This window comes from Cololabis saira, chromosome 8, assembly GCF_033807715.1.
Source record: "Cololabis saira isolate AMF1-May2022 chromosome 8, fColSai1.1, whole genome shotgun sequence".
Lineage (NCBI taxonomy): Eukaryota > Metazoa > Chordata > Actinopteri > Beloniformes > Belonidae > Cololabis > Cololabis saira.
In genome coordinates this window covers 29526867-29549154 of record NC_084594.1, presented here as the reverse complement: position 1 = coordinate 29549154, position 22288 = coordinate 29526867, and the positions used below count along the sequence as shown (strand labels likewise).

Genomic DNA, 22288 nt, shown 5'->3' with positions numbered 1-22288 from the left:
TGATCTTAACTAAGTTTTGTCTCCTTGCACCTTCACGTGCGCTGCGTACTGTACCTGTACTGTTGAGGGCTGAGCGTGGGGCTGCAGCTACCGTTACTGTTGACCTGCTCCACAGTGGAGCTGACATCATCATGGCCCACGTGGAGCATGTTGAGGCTGGCAGCAGATGGAGGGCTCACCAAGTGGGGGCTATTCAGCAGGGACAGACTGCTTTCCGCCAGAGCCGCCTACATAAAAACAGAGATGCAAAGGGAACTGTTGAAGACGACCGTTTTGATTTTACTACAAAAAAAAAGAGACATGTCAAAATAGCAAATCATTCTGCCAGACTGGTGTAATGATACCAGGATTTCAATCTGTCACCCTCAATAAGACATGTGGCAGCATCTTATTCTACTTAACTTTGTTTTATTTTGTAGATCTAAAACAGTCGAACAGAATGATAAAAGCCACTGTGGGGACTGTGTCCATTAGGGGCACATTTGTTTCCTGTAACGTACCAGAGTGATCATCGTGACAACCACTAGGGGGCACTTATATACTGTACAGTACTTAGCGCCTCAATAGTCGTTCTCCTACATTTAGGACCCCGTCAAAGGTGTGCGTGATCACACAAAGGTCTCAACAGGAGAGTTACAAAAGAACAAAACAAAAACTGAGCCATCAGTGCAACATCTAAGCGTCTATCAATCTAACGTTCACTTTCAAACGCTGGATGAGACAGGATGTACAAAACATATCCCGCCTCCCCTTTTATACACAGAAAGAAAGAAAAAAGACGAAAGAGGAATTCTCACTGGCTCAGAGGTGGATTTTCTAGGCCAGGCAATAATTTTATGCAGTAACCTTAATTGACAAGTACTTGATGCCATAAATCATCTCAGTCACTAAAGTGCATTCGGTGTGTGCACACCCAAGTGAAGTGATGGGGCGAGTCTGGGGTGTGCGTTTGTGCGCGTGAGCGTTTTTGTCAATGAGGTGGTGGGGTGTGTGAGAAAGTGAGGTGGGAGGTGAAAGTTGGTGCTGATGCGCTGGTGAGGAGGGTGGTTTGAACGTCATTAGGGAATCAGCTAATTATAAGAGGGAATTGATATTAGTGTCCTGGATTGTGACTGTTGAGTCTCTGTATGTGTGTGTGTGTCTGTGTGGATGAGAGAACAAAATTAGTAAACAAATAACCGAGATAGCTTTTCTTACCTGGTAACTGGCATTCAGTGATCCAAAGCCCAGGCCTGAAATCATGTTTTTCACCAGAGTTGGACTTCTGCACGTGTCGGCATACACACACACACACACACACACACACACAGACAAAGAAAAAAAGAAAAGAAAAAAAGTAAGAAGGAGTGAGGCTTACAGATTGTGCACATATGTGAATAGATGTCCCCTCAATCAAAGCTCTATAACTAATCTGGCATATATCTTACGGACAGAAACACCCACAGACTGTAAACAGCTGCTGAAAGCCACATATGAAAGTGCCTGGTAATCTGGCGTGCAGGTGTGTGTGCGTAATTATCCCTGCTGCTTGGAAAGAACATCTGTTTACACACGCTAACAAGGTTTTTTTCTGTCATGCATCTCACACAGCTGCTTGCTAATGGTGTCGACAAACAGGGAAAAACACACACAGGCACATACAGTGCGTATATTGTACATCATTTAAATAATTTGTGAGCCGGCCCCTCAGCAATAACAGCTGATACATTTAAGCAATCGCGGCGCTTGTAAACTCACGCTTTCGTCACTCTCAGCCGTGCCTGTGTGTGTGTGTGTGCCCACTTACCCGGTCATCTTTGGTGGTCTCCTCTTTTGGTATTCAACTTCATCCACAGTCCACACGGCCCCCTTCACGTTCTCCACGCGAACAAAGCACTTGTGCAGACTCAGGTTGTGGCGAACGGCATTCTGGGAGAAGAGGGGAGCTCACTCATTGTGTGTTTGTCGCAAAACATTACTTTGCATGACAAGTTTAAAAAGTAATGCAACCTGCAAATACTGTAGCAGTCCTCCCTTAACGGTAACTTTACTTTTTTACCCATCTCCTCACACTTTACTGTAGCTCCCTGCACGCCGCTAATATAAAGCGGCCGTTTTTCTAGCAGCGTTGTTTTATCTCAGAATGTTTCTAATCAGTCATCATCAGCTTACACACACAAACACACACACACACACACACATCCACAGGCACTCAGACAGCCAAGCAGGCAGGCACACCGCTATCTTCGTCTCAGCCCCCCAGGGACAGGCCTCCCTTTTCATCTGCTATTTGTAGTTTGTTCATGCCCAATTTCATTACCAATTTTAATTCGTCTATAATTAAATCCTGCATATTCTCTCTGACACGCTGTTCTAAGCCGAGAGGGAGGGACAGGCCAGACATGCATCACTCTTTGCCGTAATTACACACGCAGATACACACAGACATACGCACACACACGTGCAAACACACACACACACGTAATTACACAAGCAATAATCAGTGGAGGAACCCTTTTTTTTCCCTCCCGCATCCCCTCAACCCCCGAGCCGTGATGCTAAGTTTTGTAAATGAGTCTGACCCCAATCTCCCGCCCGCCACCCTGACATTGCAAACACGCACACACACACGCAACACACACACGCACCAGACACCGGCGCTATTGCGGCTCTATTTGCATTCGACTCCGTGATGAAAGCCTAATTCTCCCAGTTAAAACATTAGCAGTCATTTACACTGGGTCACAGCACATGTGCCACTCATCTCCACTCCCTCTGGCTGAGGGGAGGGGGGAGGGGACGGGAGGAGGATACGGGGGGGATCAACAAGCATTGGGAAATAATTTTGAAAAATTCAGTTTCGTACAGCAAACAACATAAAAAGGGACTATATTTACTGTAACAGGTGTGTTACTACATACCTGTTACATAGTTGATCCCAGAATGCATCAGGAAGCAATGGCGGTGTTCATAAATTTGCAGTAATAAGACCATACTTACTACTGCAAATGTATGAACACTGCCATCGCTTCCTGATTCACTCTGGGATCAACTATGGACATGCGAGCAGGTGAAATTTTGAGAATATGTGAGCAAGCGCGTTCGTGGGAGCTTTCAAACAAATTCATGTTGAACTGAAAAAGAAAAAGGATTCATATTTTTTGGAGGAACAGTGCTACTGTGAAAATACTGCGTTCAGTCCATGGCTTGAGTGAAAGTACACGCCAGTAGGATTAGAACATCAAAAGCAGAATGCTTGTATAGAAGAAATGTCCCCTTTGAATATAACGCAGTTGGGTTTCATACGAATCACATTGTGATTACAGCTGTTTTATGGCTTAGCAGAATATTAATGTTAAAGGGATTTGGATGGTTGGAATCCATCCGATCTGATCGTCATCTAGACTGTAAAATAACTGGTAACTGTGGCTGTAAATTAGCTGTAATGGAGCAAGCTGTACATCAGAATCAGGATGGATGGATGGATTTATTCAACATTTTTCTTTGAGCAGTGGTTGATTATATAAGCTAAAAAGAATTAAGCAAAAAACCTAAAAAAAACAGCAACTTTAGTGCCTGACATTTATACAAAAATGCAAGAATTATAGCAACTGTCTTCCAGGAGTGGAGGCAAAGCCAAATGTCTTAACATGTCTGAATTATTTCATCCATTTCATTTAGGGGTAACACAGTTATAGTGTTTAAATATAAGTTCAGCTTGGGGAAAAAAAGTAGATTGGTGAAAATGAACCTGGACCCGACGAGCCGGATGTTGAAATAGCATTAAACATTCCTCACTCAATCATTCTTTGTGTCTCCTTTGCCTCTTGCTCTTTCAGCCCTCTCTGTATCTCTGATCAATGACTTCCACTCCTTGACACTGTTGCTCTTCTCATGAAATATAACGGCTTATTAAAGGACATACATCTCCACGGCCCTATTTGACTCACAGAGCTGCTATATAAATACATAATTCCAGGCCGAGCTATATTTAAAGGTCTTCTATTTGAATGGCTTCGGACGCTGACACCAGGCATTAATAGTTAAAATTCATAAAAGTCAGATGAGGAGGTAAAGATATTCCTGCAACCCTGTCTCTTAACCTTCACAGCATCACCCTTCACTCCATCATCCTCATCCTCATCCTCATCCCTTCTTGGTCAGAGCTATTAAAAGGAGGCCATTCTCATTCATTCCCTTCCACTTCCTGGCGCTCACATTAACGTGAGGTTTCTGCAAAGATTAGTCAGCACTAAGAATGGGCGATATTTTATCGTTCACGATAAACCGTCAAAAAAATTCCTCACGGTAAGAATTTGTCATCTCGCGGTAAAAATGATACATTCCTGTTGATGATGTTTATGTGCAAAACTGATTTATGGTTCTGCGTTAAATCCATGCACAACATACGTGAAGGAAGGAAGGAAGGAAGGAAGGAAGGAAGGAAGGAAGGAAGGAAGGAAGGAAGGAAGGAAGGAAGGAAGGAAGGAAGGAAGGAAGGAAGGAAGGAAGGAAGGAAGGAAGGAAGGAAGGAAGGAAGAAAAGAGGAAGGGAAGAAGGAAGGAGAGAGCAGAAGGAAGGAAGGAAGGAAGGAAGGAAGGAAGGAAGGAAGGAAGGAAAGAAGGAAGGAAGGAAGGAAGGAAGGAAGGAAGGAAGGAAGGAAGGAAGGAAGGAAGGAAGGAAGGAAGGAAGGAAGGAAGGAAGGAAGGAAGGAAGAAAAGAGGAAGGGAAGAAGGAAGGAGAGAGCAGAAGGAAGGAAGGAAGGAAGGAAGGAAGGAAGGAAGGAAGGAAGGAAGGAAGGAAGGAAGGAAGGAAGGAAGGAAGGAAGGAAGGAAGGAAAGAAGGAAGGAAATGAGCCTGAAAGAAAGAACGAAAGAAAGAAAGAAAGAAAGAAAGAAAGAAAGAAGGATAAATTCCCGTTGATGACGTTTTTGTGTAACAAACATGGTGGATCTGAGAGCGAGATAGATTTACAGTTGAAAACATGGAGTTGAATTTTTTTTATCGTCATTTTTATCGTTATCGGGATAAATGCCAGAAATTATCGTGATACATTTTTTAGTCCATACCGCCCATCCCTAGTCAGCACCTGTAATGGTGGGATTGGCCTGATCGCGTTGGGGGAAAGAAAGGATGGTGCGGGACAAAGAGACCAATCAGTATGTGATCATAAACAAGGTGTCCCAGCTCTGCATGTGCTTCTCTGTAATGAGGCAATGCAGCTTCTAGATGTGGCTTTGGCGGACCTGAAACTCTACGTGGTGCGTTTGAAGTGTGAGAAATGCCCGGGCCTGAGTGAGATGCACGAGAAAGCAAAAGGAGGAATACGGCTATAGTGGCTTACATTAAGGGCAGAAAACGCAAACTATGGTCAGCCTATACATATGTTTTTAATTACAGCACATGCATTTCAGTGAAAGTGTACGTTCAAGCCTTCAAAGCCTCCACCACTGTAAACAGTAATCCTGCCCGTACGTGCTGTGTTCAGAGTTCAGAGCCCAGTGCAGCATTTTAGTTTAGTTTAGTCTAAATATTGTGTAAACAGGCTGCTGTATACCACGTAATGTACCACATAATATCTAGTATCAATGTCATGAACCTATGATATTTAAAAAAACTGACGATGTGCTAGGGCTGGGCGATTTTGGACAAAAATAAAATCCCGATTTTTCTCTCTGAAAACCCGATTTTCGATTTCGATTTTTTTGGTAAAACTACAAAAGACTATGGAATAAATTGTTTAAAATATTTTATCTTTATTTTTAAAGAAACATAGCAAACAAATTTCCCTATTGGGAATGAAGTGCAATTGAAAGATACTGTAAATCCTCCTTGAGTTTAGTAAAGTGACAACATTTACAATTTTCTTGACCAAAGATGACTAGACGAGCTCTGTCTGTAATGCAGCCAGCTGCAAAAAAGGAAAATCGATTTTCCGATTTTCCTTTTTTAACATCGATTTTGATTAATAAATCCGATTTAGATTTAAAATCGATTAATCGCACAGCCCTACGATGTGCATTAAGCACTAGGAGTTAAGTATGAATTCATCTTTTTTGAGGGTGAAATGGGATGGAGTATTATGAGATGTAGCTTTACCTTCCACGTGGCTGTATTTCTCCTGAAATAGGCAAACTTTCGTGTAAACCAGTTGTAGATCTCATTGAGAGTCAGCTGTCTGTCTGGGGACTCCAGGATGGCCTGAGGGTTAGAGTTAGAGTTAGAGGAGGGTTTCTGGTGGAAGGATGGTGAGCGCGACCAGCGGTGAGACTTACGTGACGTATGAGAGAGGCGTAGGTAAAGGGAGGCCTGACATCAGCGTTCTTGTAGAACTCACAGTTTTGAGCGAGCTCTGATAAAATAAAAAGAAGTTTTTTTCAATTAGACGATGTGAACTTCTGCAGACTTTTGCAGTGGTGATGTAACGGGGGGGAGACATTCTGTCTGAAAATGTGCCGCATTAGTAACATTACTAAGCCAGCTAAGACATGGCAATGATCATCATTACTGAATGCCATTTGTCACCGTTCTGCTGGAAATCTGTGAAAAATCAAACATGAAAAGAGCAACGGCTCCTCTAAAACTCTAAAACATCTATTTACACCTTGTTAAAAACAGAGAAACACCAACATTTATAGGCTCCTGGGAAAGCGGCACATGCAGCATTAGTGACAGCTGGCAGGGGTCCAAATACGCAAAGTACATCAACAAATTAATTATAACTCAGCAAACAGATGACGCGTAATGAAGACATAAATGAGTCACAGTAAAGCGGGGATGCACGTTACACTCTACCTGAGGCGATAGGGGTGCAGTACTTGTCGGAGTTGCGCCTACGTATGGGCCCGACAGCATGCGAGTGGGAGTGGGAGTGTGTGTGCAGGCTGGAGGAGCTGATGACGGAGGGTCCCTGGCGCAGCGGGGTGATTGGGGTGGCAGCTGAGGTGGGGGGGTGGGGTAAACCCTCTGGGTAGGAGTCGCTGTCTCGTTTTAACAGAGAGCCACTGGAAGCCAGGTTCAGCTGAGAAGAGACACATACATACAGAGATTTAATCATATTTTATCCTCTTAAAATACCCAGTCCAGTTCATTTTCTGCACAGACATGTTACATGATGAGGCCTTGAAAGGTAAGATGCTTTCACCTGAATTATACAATTCTACTGGAGCTCTCATTGCACCGTGTACCAGGGCCGAGGTTGGTGTGAATCAGATGAAACGAGTGCTTTAGTGAATGCTTATGTCTCCGTATGTCTAAGGCATCTCTCACAGAGAAGCAGTTCGGAACAAACTGGACTGTTGAAAGAACAGTCATCCTGAGGTTTCATCATGAAAGTGAACATTTGTGGAGAATTGTTTAAACACACAGACCAGCAGACCTACTCCTGTCAAGAACCGAGACTTATTCCAACCATTAACAGTGTGTTATTTAACTTCATGCTGCAGTACAAGATACATTAAACCACAAATCAGACAGAAAGTGAGGCCTTCAGCGCCTCTTATGAATATACGGTCCTGTCATTTGCACTGCACCACACACACACACACAATCGCACACTCCGAACATGAACATGGATTTCTACACACAGCCCTGGCTGCAATTAACCCTCAGCTTACAAAAACAAAACCACACGACAGCGTGTTTGTAAGAAGGGAGCACACATATGCACTCTGCGGTGGCGAAGTCTTCACGGACCAATTCGGCCCAATTAGGCAGAGCTTTGTGCACATGTTGGTGCCCGCGCACACACAGAACCATCACTCCCAGTCTCTCTGGGAGAGCGGTTATTGGGCTGATAGTTAAGGACTAATTAAAACCACTGTGTGTGTGTGTGTGTATATGTGTGTGTGTGATGTCTAGATGTATGTAAAATGTGTGACTCTCCCCGTCTTCACTCTGACCCTTCTCTGTACCATTTAAGCTGACTGGAGGGGGCGGGGATGTTTAACAGGTACTTCATTAAAGCTGCAACCCTTCCCCATCTCCAAGGCAACAGTTGAACACTGTTAATTGAGGCCAAGCTTTGTTTCCATTCTTGATGCTCCTCCTCTGCCCCTCCTTCACCAATCCCTAACCCCGAGGCTCGTCTCCAGTGGTGACAGAACACGCCTCTTCCTGATTTCCCATTAGATGATAATGACAGCTGATCCCCCTGCGATCAACACATCAGCCAGATACACACGTATGCCCAGAAAGACACACACATACACACACACACGCACGCACGCATGCACACACACCGACGCTGCACACATTTATATCCTCAAATTAAGATACTCTACCTCTAATTGACAATTAATTTCAACATCTTCATATTTTAATAAGACTCCTTGTCAATCTGAATAATGAAATATTCATTAGATTCCCTATAACAACCTCAACATTTAGTGTGTGCAAACACACACGCGCCGCCGCACACAGACACACGCGCTCAAACACATCCAGACGGATACGTGTTCCCTCTCTCAAAAAAGAGAGAAATAAAAAGGTGAGAGTCTGTTTTGTTTTTCTTCTCATGGTCAGCCTTCGAAACAGAAAACTGAAATTCAACGTGTGATGAGTTTAAATAGTGTAAAAAGTTCCAGTTCACGACTCCCGTCTGTGGAATCAGGACATTATGAAGCTATAGTTTCTGGGAAATTAAACGTATCGAATCATGGAAAATTTTCGACAGGGGAAAAACAGTTAAGGAAGCAAGAGAGAAAGACAAATACATAGAGCATGGAAAAGTACAAGCGCAGACAGGAAGCGAAGCCTTTATGATTTTGAAACAACACATTTAACCCTCATCGGTCAATAGGGGGCATAGACATCAAGCTAGAGAGGAACAGATGACCGGGAAACCTCAGTAACAGCAGAAACTGATCAATTGAGATGAGCTGTGGGTTAGAGAGAGAGGTAAAAGCCGATGTTTGGGGTCAGATGGTAAATGTGTGCAAGTGTGTACTCACAGGTTGGTTAAAAGGCTTTGGCTCTGAGGGGCGCATGTGCAGGTGTGTCATCATCGCCTGAAGCCGCTCGCTCTCTTTTGCCAGCTGCAGAACACACAAAAGTTGGACATCTATAAAGTGTTTCCTCATTTCACGACCATTAGTCCGACCAAACGCGGTACTGACGTGGCATTACCGAGCCGTTGACACCTCGGGCACAGAGCTGCGGCCGGTGAGCCACCTCGCCGTCCGCAGCCCTGTCACACACATCTGCCAGCCTGAATACACTCATGCCTATTTAACTGTTAAGTGCTGTTCAAACGGTGCTACTCCACACTGTACGGTGACAATGACAAATCCTGTGTGCTTGTGCAGGATTGCAAATGCACACAAATGCATAAATAAATACCAATGCATCACTATTAACACACCAAAACACTACAGCAATATATGTCACTGTGTAAATACTTTAACGTGCCTTTGCTGTGTGTATGCGGGGGGTGGGGGGCAGAGCAGTGGGCTTCCTGCGGACTACTGAGGGATGAAGTGAAATGTCAGGGAGAGAGAGACGGCTGTCCTGATGTGATGTGACACCAGCTGCCTCTCTGTCACTTTGCGTTCGCTGGCGGTGGCTTCAGGGGCTCAGCTAAACGATGTTTACCACAGCGGCCAAACACAAACGCCATCCCTAATGCCCCCCCCCCCCTCCTCCCCCCTCTCTCTCGCGCAGAAACAGCCGTGCGAAGACTGTATTAGCATCACTTTGCCTGGAACTTTCCAAAGTACACTACAGTTTGTTTGAGAGCAGCTTTTCACGTCCAGCCCAGAGTTATTTCGCTTCTGCCAGAGCGTTCAGATGTTCCAGGAGCGTTGCGTGCGTGTACCACTTTGAAAAAAACAAGAGACTCCTTGCAAGCCTGGTACCCTGCTCTCGAGCTTGTGTCTTTTTTCTCTCTCTTTTCTCCCCCCTCTCTCTGATGCCGGTGACCAGAGAAGCTTTATAATTGGAGCAGCGATGGCAGCTTCCCTGCTGACTTCTCCTTTTAAATTACAAGCTCCACTGCTCTCCATAAACTCTGCCCCGCCTCAGACAAGTTACTGCCATCGAGAGGCTGAAACAGTCTTCACGACTTTGTTTGCGAGCGGAGGAAAATGAAGGTACGCGCGTGTGTGGGTGCGTGCGGCTCACCTGTATCTCGAGCTGCTGGACCACCTGCATCTGGACTCTGCACTGGGCAGTGCTGCGGTCGTCCAGGGCGTGCTCGTTGTTCAAGTGCCTGCGCGGAAAGAAAGAGTGGATGGGGTTATTTCTAGGAAATCGGTTAGTTGCTATCCACAAAATAAAGGCATCAGAATTAAAGCAGGTGCTGCGATTCAGTGCGGCTTTTTAAGCCAAGCAGGATAATTGGTTTATCATCTCGCTGGTTCTGAATGGAGCTGTAACAAATCTCAGCTGTTCAACTTTTATTTAGACTGAGTTATGAGCTGTTTCGGTGCTATAAAAATAAATCCTAATCTTGGAAGTTCATTTTGTCTATTGAAGGACGTAGCAGCTGTGTTTAGTGTGTGTATACTTCACTGGTGCTCAGTGAGCCGTGATCCAAGACAACCACCTGGATATGAGCTCATGTTTTATCGCACAAAGCCTTATCTTAAGACTCTCTGTTAGCTAAACTTCATTCCACTTATTAACACAGGAGTGTCGTGTGTGTGTGTGTGTGTGTGTGTGTGTGGATGCGTGTGCGTGTGGAAATGGTGGCGCTGTTTGTTTCCTCAAACATGGGAGGACCTGGGACCTTCTGATCTTTCCCAGCGCACCCCTCCCTGTCTCCCCTCTGTCTTCGCCAAGGTTATTCACAGGTTGCCGCTGCTGCCTGAACAGTGTGTGTTCGAGTGTGTACTTAAACACACCGTGCAGTTAGATCGCCTGTGTGTGTGTGCGTGGAATCAGCAGAATCCACTTCCCCCTGCCTTGTGCATTGTGAACAAGTGTTCATGTGTGTTACTGAAGGAAATATAATGTATCTCTGTGTGTTTGAGAAAGAAAAAAATGCAGGCAACATGAGGCGAGGACGAGAAATGAAACAAAAACAATGATGTCATGACACAGAGAATCTGGGCAGATAGATGGCTCAACACAAGTGCATGATAATAATAACAAAAAATGATCTCACCCCCTCTCTTTTTCTATAACTTACTCTGCTGAGCTCTCTCTCTCTCTCTCTCTTCATTACTTACACTTCTGTCCACTTTCCCCTTCCCACTCTTCTGCCCCTGTAGCTCCCCAAATGACTGTGATTCACACTTATTCCAACCGAATCTGCCCCCAGCGCCCTCCCCTCTCTCTCTTGCCGGGCCATAAACAGTAGCAAGGTTTTTTTTCTTTCTTTTGGTTTTTTTTCAGAGTGTCCCGACAATGAGGCTCTGTTTACTCCTCTAAGTGCTGGCAGACAAGGCTTTAACCCACATTACACCCAGCTTCGGCAACCACAGCCAGAGTATTATACCAGAGGACAGCGGGGAAGGGGGGGAGGGAAGCAGGGAGGGGAGGTGGGCAGAGGGAAGAGAAGAGAAGAAAGACCTGAAATAGTGGAGTGTCTCCCTCCTCTGTTCTTCTGCTCAACCCTTTTCCCCTCCCGGGGCGATGACTAAGGCTCACTGGGAGGGAGCGCACTGTTGGAGTGACGGCATTATCTGTTGCTGCTGCCTCTTATTTTTTTTTTCAGCTCCCCCTTACTCACACACACACACACACACACACACACACACACACACACACACACACACACACACACACACACACTCACTCACTCACTCACTCACGCCTTTTCACTGTAGAGCTTTGCTTTCCTTCCATCTGCCCTGGGGGCTAAGTGAAATGAGACACCAAACAACAGCTTTCCTCTCCAAACTTTCCCAGCCTGCCCGCAAGCTTTGATCTGAATGTCCGATGCCATCACAATCACCGCGCACACTCCTGTGATTATGTGCGCGCACATGTGGATATGCATTTCATCACCCCGGCTTATTAATATCTCCGCTGTTCAAATAGCTAAGAGCCCCACATTGATAATGAGTGTGAGCTTGTTTAGAGCATCATTAGGGGGGCTTGTGAAGCCTTCGTTAGAAGCCTTTACTGCCATGGGGGAACTCCACAGTACCTAGTGTGACAGAGGAGGAGGAGGTAGGGGAATGTCAAGGCCAAATATTACTCCAGCATCACACAATGGCTACTAAGTGGCAAACAAAACAGTGCAAAAGGGAGGGATGGAAGTTGACAAGAGGGAGAAAAACAAGCAGAGGAATGACTTGGTTGAAGCATATCAACTTAAAATTGTTAAAAGATACTCAAATACACTTTCAAAACCAAACAACACACATACATGACAAGTGGATGTGTGCACCGGGGTGTTTGTACTTGTGTGTATGCATGTGAGGGCCTCAGAGAAAATGTGATGCAACAGATTGCAAAAGATGAATTAGGAAATAAAAAAAAAAATAAAAAAAACCTCCAGTAACTAACATGTACTCCTAACAAAACTTCAGTTTGCTTTCTTCATCTTTGTTTGCACACGTTATCCAAAGTAGCAAAAGCTCTTTTGTTTCCTTTTCCAACAACTTCACTTTGGTCCAGCACAGTTAAGCCTCATGACACACGAGATACTGTTTATTACCAACCTGTGACAAAACGGAGGTTTGCACTGGGTTTGAAACTCAGCTTTTGCTTAATACGAGCAAAGTAAAGTGGAGAGATTTGTTGGAAGGTTTTTAAGATTGCAACTGGGAACATTATGCATTTACACAAATAACTGCAAACAAGGAAAAGAGACTGTAATTAAAAATGCATCAAAAGACTTGAATCATTTTTATTTCATTTGTATATGGTTTTAAAATATAGATTCGCGCAAAGCCTGCAAATGCATTCCCTGAAAGAACCCCCTCAAAAATCCTTCTAAGAGTGTGGACAGCTACAAGTGCAAAGCTTCTGTGTCTTTTTCCAACTGCAGCACTGAAAATGTCATTTTTATAGCAATCAAACTATTAAAGGGCTCCTGCTCTGTTTCACTCACTTGATGAACTGGCCCATGTCCTCACACAGTGCTTCACAACCGGGCCACTTGCACTCTCCATGGCCGTAGAGGGGGTGAGAGCCGACTTGCTCCTCGTGACTGTTGGGAGACACACACACACATGAAGTGATAACAGATTGCACAGGGGACGTTGTACAAACGACAAAGACATTTACGGCAAATAAGGTCAGACGCATTCTTCCAATGAAGGCGAAGGTTAAACATGCCGCACCTCCAAACACACACATGCGAAGAAAGAAAAACAACAACCCTCAAATCAAACGGCAGCAACATTAATACAGCCATCTGAGGGTGGTTAGCTATGATTAGTTTGTGCAGTTGTTTAAGCCAAGTGCCGAGAAAGGAGGATGGAGCAGAGTGGGGTCAGTTACAGAAGCCAGGCAAACAAGGGATTCCGTCCAACAACCTCAGAGTCACATTTTGAAGTCCATGACCTATCTTTCAGTTCTTGCTGTGCGCCTCACATGTGCGTACGTGTATTACTCTGTGGTGTGTGTTCTTCTGTTTCAGGAGTTGACACGGAGCGGGCATGGGACCAACCAGCCGTGACTGATTGGTGGCGGTTGCCGTCATGTGCTGGTTGTTCTTTTGTGGTGAGCCTATCTGTGTGTTTTTGTGTGTATATCAATCCGTATTTATAGTGCGTGTGTATTTCTATGCGAGTGTGACGATGAAAGGCTAGGCCAAGTTTGGTTTGGACCTGGGGTTCAAAAAACTCTGCATGTGTGTGTGGCAGGTCCAGTAGCAGATGTGGTTCCGACCTGGAGCTCTGCCGACGATTGCTGTCTCCATATATATTTACATGACTACATATGTGTATTCATAGGTGTGTGTGTGTGTGTGCCTGAGTGTGTGAGTGTGAGTGTGTGCCTGGGACTGGGATTCTCCCAAATCAACATCAGAAGGTTGTCTAACAAAAAACATTTGTCTCGCAGATGGAAACATGTCTCTCCGTCTCTCTTTTCGCCTCTTCCCGATCAGATGTGTAGGCTGGAGTGTGTGTCCTGTGCACGTGTGTGTGTGTATGCGCGTGTGTGTTTGTGCTGGCTGTGGTTGAGTCAACTGAGAAGCAGCTCAGACGGCAGACATGACAAACTGCTGGCAACCACATTCTCCTCCACAGAAGCCATGCATTAGCTCAGCAGGCTAACACAGTAATGCTAATCCCTTGGAGGCATCTCTGCTGGAGCAGCGGCGGCACACTGTAGTCGTAGCATGACAGTGAGTGACATCTTCATTCAACTGATAGACCCCCCTTTTAATTAACACTTGTCCATTGGCTCTGACCCCCTCTGAAATGGGGTCAGAGTTCACGGTCAACAATGCTCCCAGTGCAAGCAGCCAAACGGTAATAGGGAACCCTCTTCCCCGGGAGTGTCTTGTGCACATGTGTGGAAGTGTGTGTGGAAGTATATGCTACTTACTGGCTGCTGGGAGGTTGGCTGCCTTTGGAGTAAAGTGGGACATGGTCATCTGCGCTGTCTGCCTTGGTGAAGGAGGATATCCACTCAAACAGTCTGGCTCTGGAAGACGGAGACAAGCCCATGAGCAGCCAATACAACCATGGGGACAACAGCTGGTACAAAACACACCTGCAACATGCATTCCTAGTAACAGAACAGTCTACTCCTCTCCCTGAAACCACCATCCAGTCCACTCCTCCCCTCACATCTCCTCCACACCAGGCTGACATGTCAACATGTGGTTGACGGCATACTTGCAGAGTATACTGAACCCAGCACACCTCCTATAAAATGAGTGGTGAGACGTTTACACCCGGGTGATGTGTGATACCCCGCGCACGCGCGTGTGTTTTTCAACTGTGTCAACTTGTGTTTTTTTTTTTTGCGAAAGAACAGCTAGAAGCTTCCAAGTTAAAATCCCCCCGAAAGAACAGAGTCAGATTGTTTGAATGGGAAAGAGAAAGTAAAGACGAGGCAGACGACAGACACGCCATCATAATGTGTTTGTTTAGGAACACGGCCCTTTTTAATGTTCTGGTAAAGCTCAGTACCTGTCTCTCTTTGGGGTGTGGTTCTGTCCGTTGGGTAAGCAGTGTAGAGGAATGTGAGCACTGGCAGCTTTGGGGAAGGCTGAGGTAGAATTGGAGCTGTTGGTGCTCAAGTCCAGGCCCTCGACCTGCTTTAGGGCCTCCTCACTACTCTGCACCCCCGACACCTCCTTCCACAGCTGCTGGAGGTCTGACGGACACATTGCTGCAGACAAGGGTGCAAAGTTGCATTAGATAACCATTTCTTGTAACTTATTATCATTGGCACACGTTGCATGTCAAGTGGTGATGGAGTGTTGGAATTAAGCAAATGCAAATAAAGTGAAGAGGAAATATGGTTTACTATAAATCAGATTCTACAAATACTGATAGTATAGATACAGTAGCTGCAACCAATTACAGTATCCTAATTCCAGTACATATATACATATACATATATATATATATATATATATATATATATATATATATATATATATATATATATATATATATATATATATATATATATATATATATATGTATGTATATGTTACTATTTCCCCCTTGAGCAGGAAACAAGTTTGATTTAGTTGCTATTTTTCAGATAAACAATGTCCCTCAATTTCCCATGCTTTGTTTGTCACTTTCTCAATTTCTTCTCTCCAACAGCATCACTGGTCCTCTCATTCCCCGAGAGTTTAATGGGATTTCTTGATTCATTTGAATAGAGACTTGGACTTATTAACCCTACAGAGGGGGTGAGACTCGCTTTTATGGACTTTATCAGTAACACTGTGTGAAGAATGTGGGCACACTCTGAGCTACATCTAGTCACAACTTTGTTATTTCTGGTTCGATTTCATAGTGAGAGAGAAGTGCCTAAATACCACAGTCTACTCCAATGGATCTTAACAAGCGCAGACACACACACACACACACACACACACACACACACACACACACACACACACACACACACACACACACACACACACACACACACCTGCACACACAAATACAGAGACCTCGCAGCAATCCAAATATTATGTCTGCTTTGTCTGCATTCTTCTGCAGTCCGGCCAAAACAAAAGTTCTCACTCTGGAAGAATGAAGTGGTGTGTGCACAGATTTCCGAGCCCGAGCGTTCATGTGTGCGCATTTTCCAAGAAATTCAAAGGACGCGATGAAAAAGTGAAACTGCAAAGTGGTTTAACATTGTTGTGTTTAGCAGCTCATTTAAAAAAAACACGTGTAACTTTATATCATCTTTGATTATCAGTGATGCCTATAAGCAAACGGGACATGTTCGGACGTCTGTAAGCTTTTATGAAAAAAATGCATCTGCGTATCTGAGCGTGTATTTTCAGCCCATTCAGGTAAATTAATTTGAAATAAAAGTTATGCAAGGAAAAAAAAAGTGTCAACACTCTTAAAGTTTTAGTCTCAGCAGGTTTATCAGAGAGTGACAGAGTGCTTCCATCAGTCACAGGACTAAACAACAGTCCTAGCAGGACCCTTCATGCCACCCTCTACCACCGACACACAGAGCACCACAGCCCGCTGAGGCGGGGCCATGGTGTGTGCATGTGTGTGTGTCTATTGGTCCAAGTGTTTATGCATGGGTGTTTGTGTGTTTGTGTGGCATGGCTGGTCAGAGGAATGCTCTGGCTCACGCCTGGCTGAGCCGTCACAATGGACCAGCTCTTTCACACTGCAGGGAAATTCCAGTCTGATACAGACGGAGAAAACGAAAGAGAGGGAGACGCCAAAACCCAATCCGTCCAAAAAACCACCTTCTCCTAATACAATCCCGTCCCCGAATATTCATCCTGTCATTTTATCTTTCACTCTTTCTGTAAATCGATAACTCAACATGTGTTCTTCAACTTTTTGAAAGAGCTTTTTTTTTTTCAAATTGTTATCATTTTGACTGAGTATATAATGGAGTGTGTGTGACTGCATGTGGGTATGCACGAGGAAAAAAAAGGGGGAGATTTGAGATGGGAGAGGGAGAGGGAAGGAAACTGGTCTGTTTGGTCAACTCAGTCAGCGCTTTAGCAATGTTACGGGCACTTTAGAGCCCCTAAGGCATTCTCTGTGAGTGAGATAGCATGTGTGTGCGAGGGAGTGTGTGTTAAACATTGCAGTGCAAAAGTACAGACAATAGAAGGCATACACACACGCACACCTACATGCACACACACACACGCGCAAAGTCACTAAGGGCAGGCCAACAATGGCCAACATTTATCGTTCTAAAACTCTGCTGACAAATTTAAGAGACATGGGAGAAGTTACACATAGGAAAAGAAAAAAGAAAACTCAAGCAAGAACTGCTATAGCAAAACGATGATGTTCTTGCGTCTGGCTAATCTCAAGTACAAACACACAGACACGCACACATCTATAAGCAGGGGGCTTAGTGGCATATTTTAGCTATTATCCAAATGAGTACTTTCCACAAACCCACCAATCACAATCCCTTTTATCTTTTATAGGCTGATTAACTTAACAGGCATCACAGGCAGCACTGGGCACAGGCCTCTGTTTGTGTGTGTGTGTGTACGCATGCGGTTATGCGAGTGTTTGCCAGGATGTGTCTGTATCACAAAGTGTTGCATGGTTCAGGCCCCTTTTATGGACGCATGTGCGCGCGCGTACCTTGCTGCAGACTCTGCATGGCGGCGGTGGGCTGCAGTGGAACCAGGCCTTGTCTCTGGAGATTGAGAATGTGCTGCTGCTGGAGCTGCTGCATCTGGATCAGCTGCTGCTGGAAGGCCAGCTGCTTGCTGCCTAACGCCTATGAGCCAAAGGAGAGAGGGGAAAAAAGATAAAGAGGATGGAGAAATTAGAAGGCTTGATGAAGAAAAAAAATAATTCCACCCATGTGGAAGGAAGTATGAAAACATCACCCTCTTGAGTAGAAGCTTTGATTTCACGTAAATATTTTCACTGCTCTGTTTATCCTATTACTTCACTTAGTTCAACATACTCAAGTACAGAGTCAATATACATGTAGAATAAAAACATGGATGATGTGAAAGTTAATTGCCTGCGGCTGAAAAACAAAATGAGTCATTCAAGATACAGAAATTAATGAAAGTGGACCCTGATACCAAACTGCAAGCACCCTGAGGATGTACAGAAGGGGTGAAGGGATTAAGGGAGGTTAAAGGGACAGTGGAAAGGACTCCAAAGCATGTGGCGATAATGCCTGTGTGTGTTACGGAGATAAATGTCCCCCTTTCCTGCCGTCCCAGTCTGCAGCGAGACCGGGACTGTGCCGTGCTGCATGAAGCCCCCCCTCTCAGCCCAACCTCGCACAATCAGCCCCTGAGAGACGTCTACTTTATCTCTTGCAGATAACCGGTGGGGAGGAAAAATAAATAAATACCAGTCCTCATTGTGTGTACTAGTGTGTATGGGCGTGTGAAAGAGAGTGGCACCCTGGAACTCTTTGAACAGAGAAGGACTCACAGGAAGGGCAGATAGGTCACTTCCTTTCAGATTTGCCTGGAGAGGACGCGAGTAGTGACAGTGTGTTTGGTGGTTTGCAGGGTAGTCGGGGTGGGGGGGCAATTATCAGTGCAGATACTTCTTACCTGGATATTGCAATGGCTCAGGATAAATATGCTACATTATTTGTTGCAAATCTACTTTGTAAACCTTTCTTGCTTGCACATAGGATTCTTCATCAATACACACTAAATACACGAGGATATTATTAAGAAAAAGGAAAAACTTAACAATAGGGACAATTCCAAGACCAAAGAGGAATTTTCACAGTGTCCAGAAGTCTTATCTACACTACCAAACACAGATGAAGCTACAAAGAACAAGGCAGTCACAGGTTATCTCATCTCTAAACATGAGCGTAACTTTTTCTACCAAAGGATGTCCCGGGCCTTCTTAAGGCAGCCCACACCTTCGCGCCGGTTCAAAAACTCTTGCTGCATTTAAGCGGAGGACAAAGTGCTAACTCTGAAGCAGAGACGGTACTGTCGAGTTGCCAAGAAAAGCAACTGAGCTAGGCCTCGAAACTATTTGATTAGACCCAGATCAAGCAGCTTTTTTAGAAACCGGCATCAAATAAGCAGCGAGACAAAGAACCGCTGCTCTCTCAATCATCTACGTAAACCTTATTTACACAGCAAACCACCATCTTCGTTTCCTCCATTGTTGTAGTTGTTTTTAGCCCCACTAAGACTATAATTACATTTGAAATTTCTTTTGTTTGGATGCTCAAGAATGACATCACAGCTGAAACTCTAAAATTATCCCCTTTCAGTCATCCGCTTTTGCAAAAGAACGGCATAGAAGAGCTGAGAAAGGAGGCAATTTATATTTCTTGAAGGTGTTTGGTAGCCACAACAGATCTGGGACGCATTGACATCCTCCAGTTTTTGAAGTGTTTTGGCAAAATGTCAGTTGTTTAAAAAAAAAAAATTGTTTATCAAGATCAGAATGTCCTCACTGAACTGATTCATCCTCCTTTTGTCCTTTTTTTCCGACCCCCTCCGCCTCCTTTTCAAACTTGTCTGTCCATTTGGTTTCTTGCACTTCTCCTGTCTCTCATACCCTCCTGAGATATCGCCATGGTTCTTTTCTTTAAAACACATACATTGTGTGTGTGTGTGTGTGTGTGTGTGTGTGTGTGTGTGTGTGTGTGTGTGTGTGTGTGTGTGTGTGTGTGTGTGTGTGTGTGTGTGCCTGTGTTCTGTTTACATTAGCTGTGGCTGAATGACCAAAGCTAGCGCAGTAACAGGCTGTCAATGTGATTTATGAGCACATCACACACTGTCTGAGCCTGCCAGTCACACAGGCTCGCGCACATACACCCACACGCACACATGCACAGAGGATGCACGGTGGCACTGTAGATGGACACCCAGAGACACACACACAAACACGAGCACGCATCTCTTGTAATGGTCAGAGCCACTTCATTAAGCTGACTCCTGACCAGGCCCAAATGCTTCAGCGACACACAGAATACTGCCTCGACACACAGATGTACTCTCCCTTTCAATGCATCACTTCCACGCAGACGTAAAAGTGAAAGAAATAAACAAAAAAACTGCAATTGAGAGGGGAAAGGGCAAGAAGTCGCAACCACTAATGCACCCCATAATGGAAGGAAGGGAATGTATTTTACTCTCTCCCCTTCCTGTGCAATTTTGTCGATCTCCTCTACTATTTTTTTTTCTTCTGACAGTTGCATCAACTTGGCTTTGCTTTGAAACCGTGGCGTTACAGCTATGAGAATATGTGGATGCCTGCAAAACGCATGCACCTTTCAAAGCGGAACAGGGTCCGTCTCAGTATCGGAGCACGGCTCCAACAGTCGGCCAGGAGAAATGACAGAAATGACTACAAAGGTGCTTAGGTTGTGACTGATGCCTTGCAGCGCCTGAATCCTCTGACTGCTGGTGGGTGGGTGGGGGGGGGGGGTTAGTCACACCAGTTGTGTGCAGCTATAGGGAGGCATATTCCCCCAGGTGTATGCGTTTGTGCAGTGAACCGTTGCACATCAAGCCTCCCTCTCCCCCTCTCCCTCTCTGCCTTCATGTATGCGTAGCTGTATGACCAGTGTTTGCACTTGTCTCATTGTTACAGGACAAGCAACCTGAAAACTGGGACAGTGGCAGAGCGCTGGGAGGGAGAAAAAGCGATTCAGACACCCTCTCAACATGCAAGTCAACCACAACTGGTTTGCTTTGGTCACGGTTGAGTTGGCTGACCGCTGTCAGTGAGGAGTGTGTGGGGTGGGGTGGGAGCTCTGCCCACTGGGAGAGAGGGATGAAGGAGCAGAGGAAGAGGAAGACAGAATGTGTCTTCTTGTGTGTTTATTGGAAAAGTCTCATGAGGTCTTTCTCCTTAAGTGTTTCTCCTTTGTGTGTTTGGACACATGTACATATACATGCATGCATATAATGTCTGACCAGTTCCAATCCTTCTCGTGGCACCACGACTTGCTCCTTTTTGACCCTCTGAATCTTTCCTTTACCTCAGCTGAGACTGAACTGGCACAGTGTGTGTGGTCACATGTATGTGTGCTCATTTGCATGAGAGAGAAGAAGTGAAAGCAGGGGAGGCTCATTGCGTTGTTTCATCGACAAACAAGTGGCAAAACATACGTTTGGGAAACTTCACTTTGAAAAATCAACAATGTGGATGGAGGGAGGATGAGAACGGCAAACATACTGTTTGTGCCCCACATTTTATACGGCACATCCCATCCTCCTTTTGCTTTTATTTCTGAAGCTTTCTTTCATTTTACTGCATTCTGGCGTTAAACGATACTTATGCACTCAGAGTGTACTTGAGCTGAGTGAGTGTGAGCTGGCTTCACCTCTTTTGCTGCTTGCTTCCCGGCCTGCTGCTGCTGTTGCTGCTGCTGTTGCTGCTGCTGCTGCTGTTGCTGCTGCTGCTGCTGCTGCTGCTGAGTCAGAAGCTGGAGGTGTAACTGTTCCTGCTGCTTCTTGTAATATTCCTGTAACTAGAGACAGACACAAAAAGGGGGGGGAGGAAGATGAAGGGAAGAGGGAGAGGGATGGAGAAATATGACGCGGGTGAGTCACAGCGCACTTTGAATCAGCCTGAACAATGCAGCGGTCCCAACACTGCAGCGACCCACTGTTGCGAGAACGCACAACTTGTTGAATGTAAGTCTTGGGAAATGCCGGCTGATCCCTCTGCTCCGAGTTAAGGCCTCCGTTTCTTGTGGTGGTTGTATGCGGTTCATTGACAAATCACATACAACAAGCAAACGCAGGCCTGACAAACATCACTGAAGTATGTTGTGCAGCTGTCACTGTGTGTGGAGATGTGCAACAGGGTGATTGTGCATGTTGAAGCTGAAGCCCCTGTTGGATTATTCACAGAGTTCAAGCTCAATATGGCAGGAGCTGACACAGGCAGGCGACAGGCTAGAAATGCATGTGCAGGTGAGGGTATTGCGCACGACCAGAAAATATAGAATACGTCCTGTAAATCTAGAGATCTGCTAGTAAATGAAAAAATAAATAGGTAAAAATAGCACACACTCACTTGCAAGTTTGCAAGACTGAACATGAATGTTATAAACCCCTCGGCAAGAAAGTGCACATAAAGGTATTCCTCAGTAAAATACTTCAAGGGAGAATTTACAGTATTTAATATCAGGAAACACCTGCTAGGCACATGTGACTGTACTACTAAAGGTTTTATATATATATATATATATATATATATATATATATATATATATATATATATATATATATATATATATATATATATATACAGTATATATA

The 22288-nt window shown here is 44.8% G+C and overlaps 1 protein-coding gene across 7 annotated transcripts in view; it reads right to left on the bottom strand.

Moving 5' to 3' along the window:
* Positions 1–22288, bottom strand: part of foxp4 (forkhead box P4) — a 94468-nt gene that overhangs the window by 6434 nt on the left and 65746 nt on the right. For all 7 annotated transcript variants that reach the window (XM_061727645.1, XM_061727649.1, XM_061727646.1 and 4 more), the window contains 13 exons: positions 21346–21492; positions 17655–17793; positions 15015–15216; positions 14425–14523; positions 12980–13078; positions 10099–10186; positions 8931–9014; positions 6775–7000; positions 6255–6331; positions 6079–6180; positions 1787–1908; positions 1198–1264; positions 55–227 (listed from right to left, as the gene is read on the bottom strand). In XM_061727645.1, the coding sequence (XP_061583629.1) occupies positions 55–227; positions 1198–1264; positions 1787–1908; positions 6079–6180; positions 6255–6331; positions 6775–7000; positions 8931–9014; positions 10099–10186; positions 12980–13078; positions 14425–14523; positions 15015–15216; positions 17655–17793; positions 21346–21492 (1625 nt within the window). The remainder of the gene's footprint in view (positions 1–54; positions 228–1197; positions 1265–1786; positions 1909–6078; positions 6181–6254; positions 6332–6774; positions 7001–8930; positions 9015–10098; positions 10187–12979; positions 13079–14424; positions 14524–15014; positions 15217–17654; positions 17794–21345; positions 21493–22288) is intronic.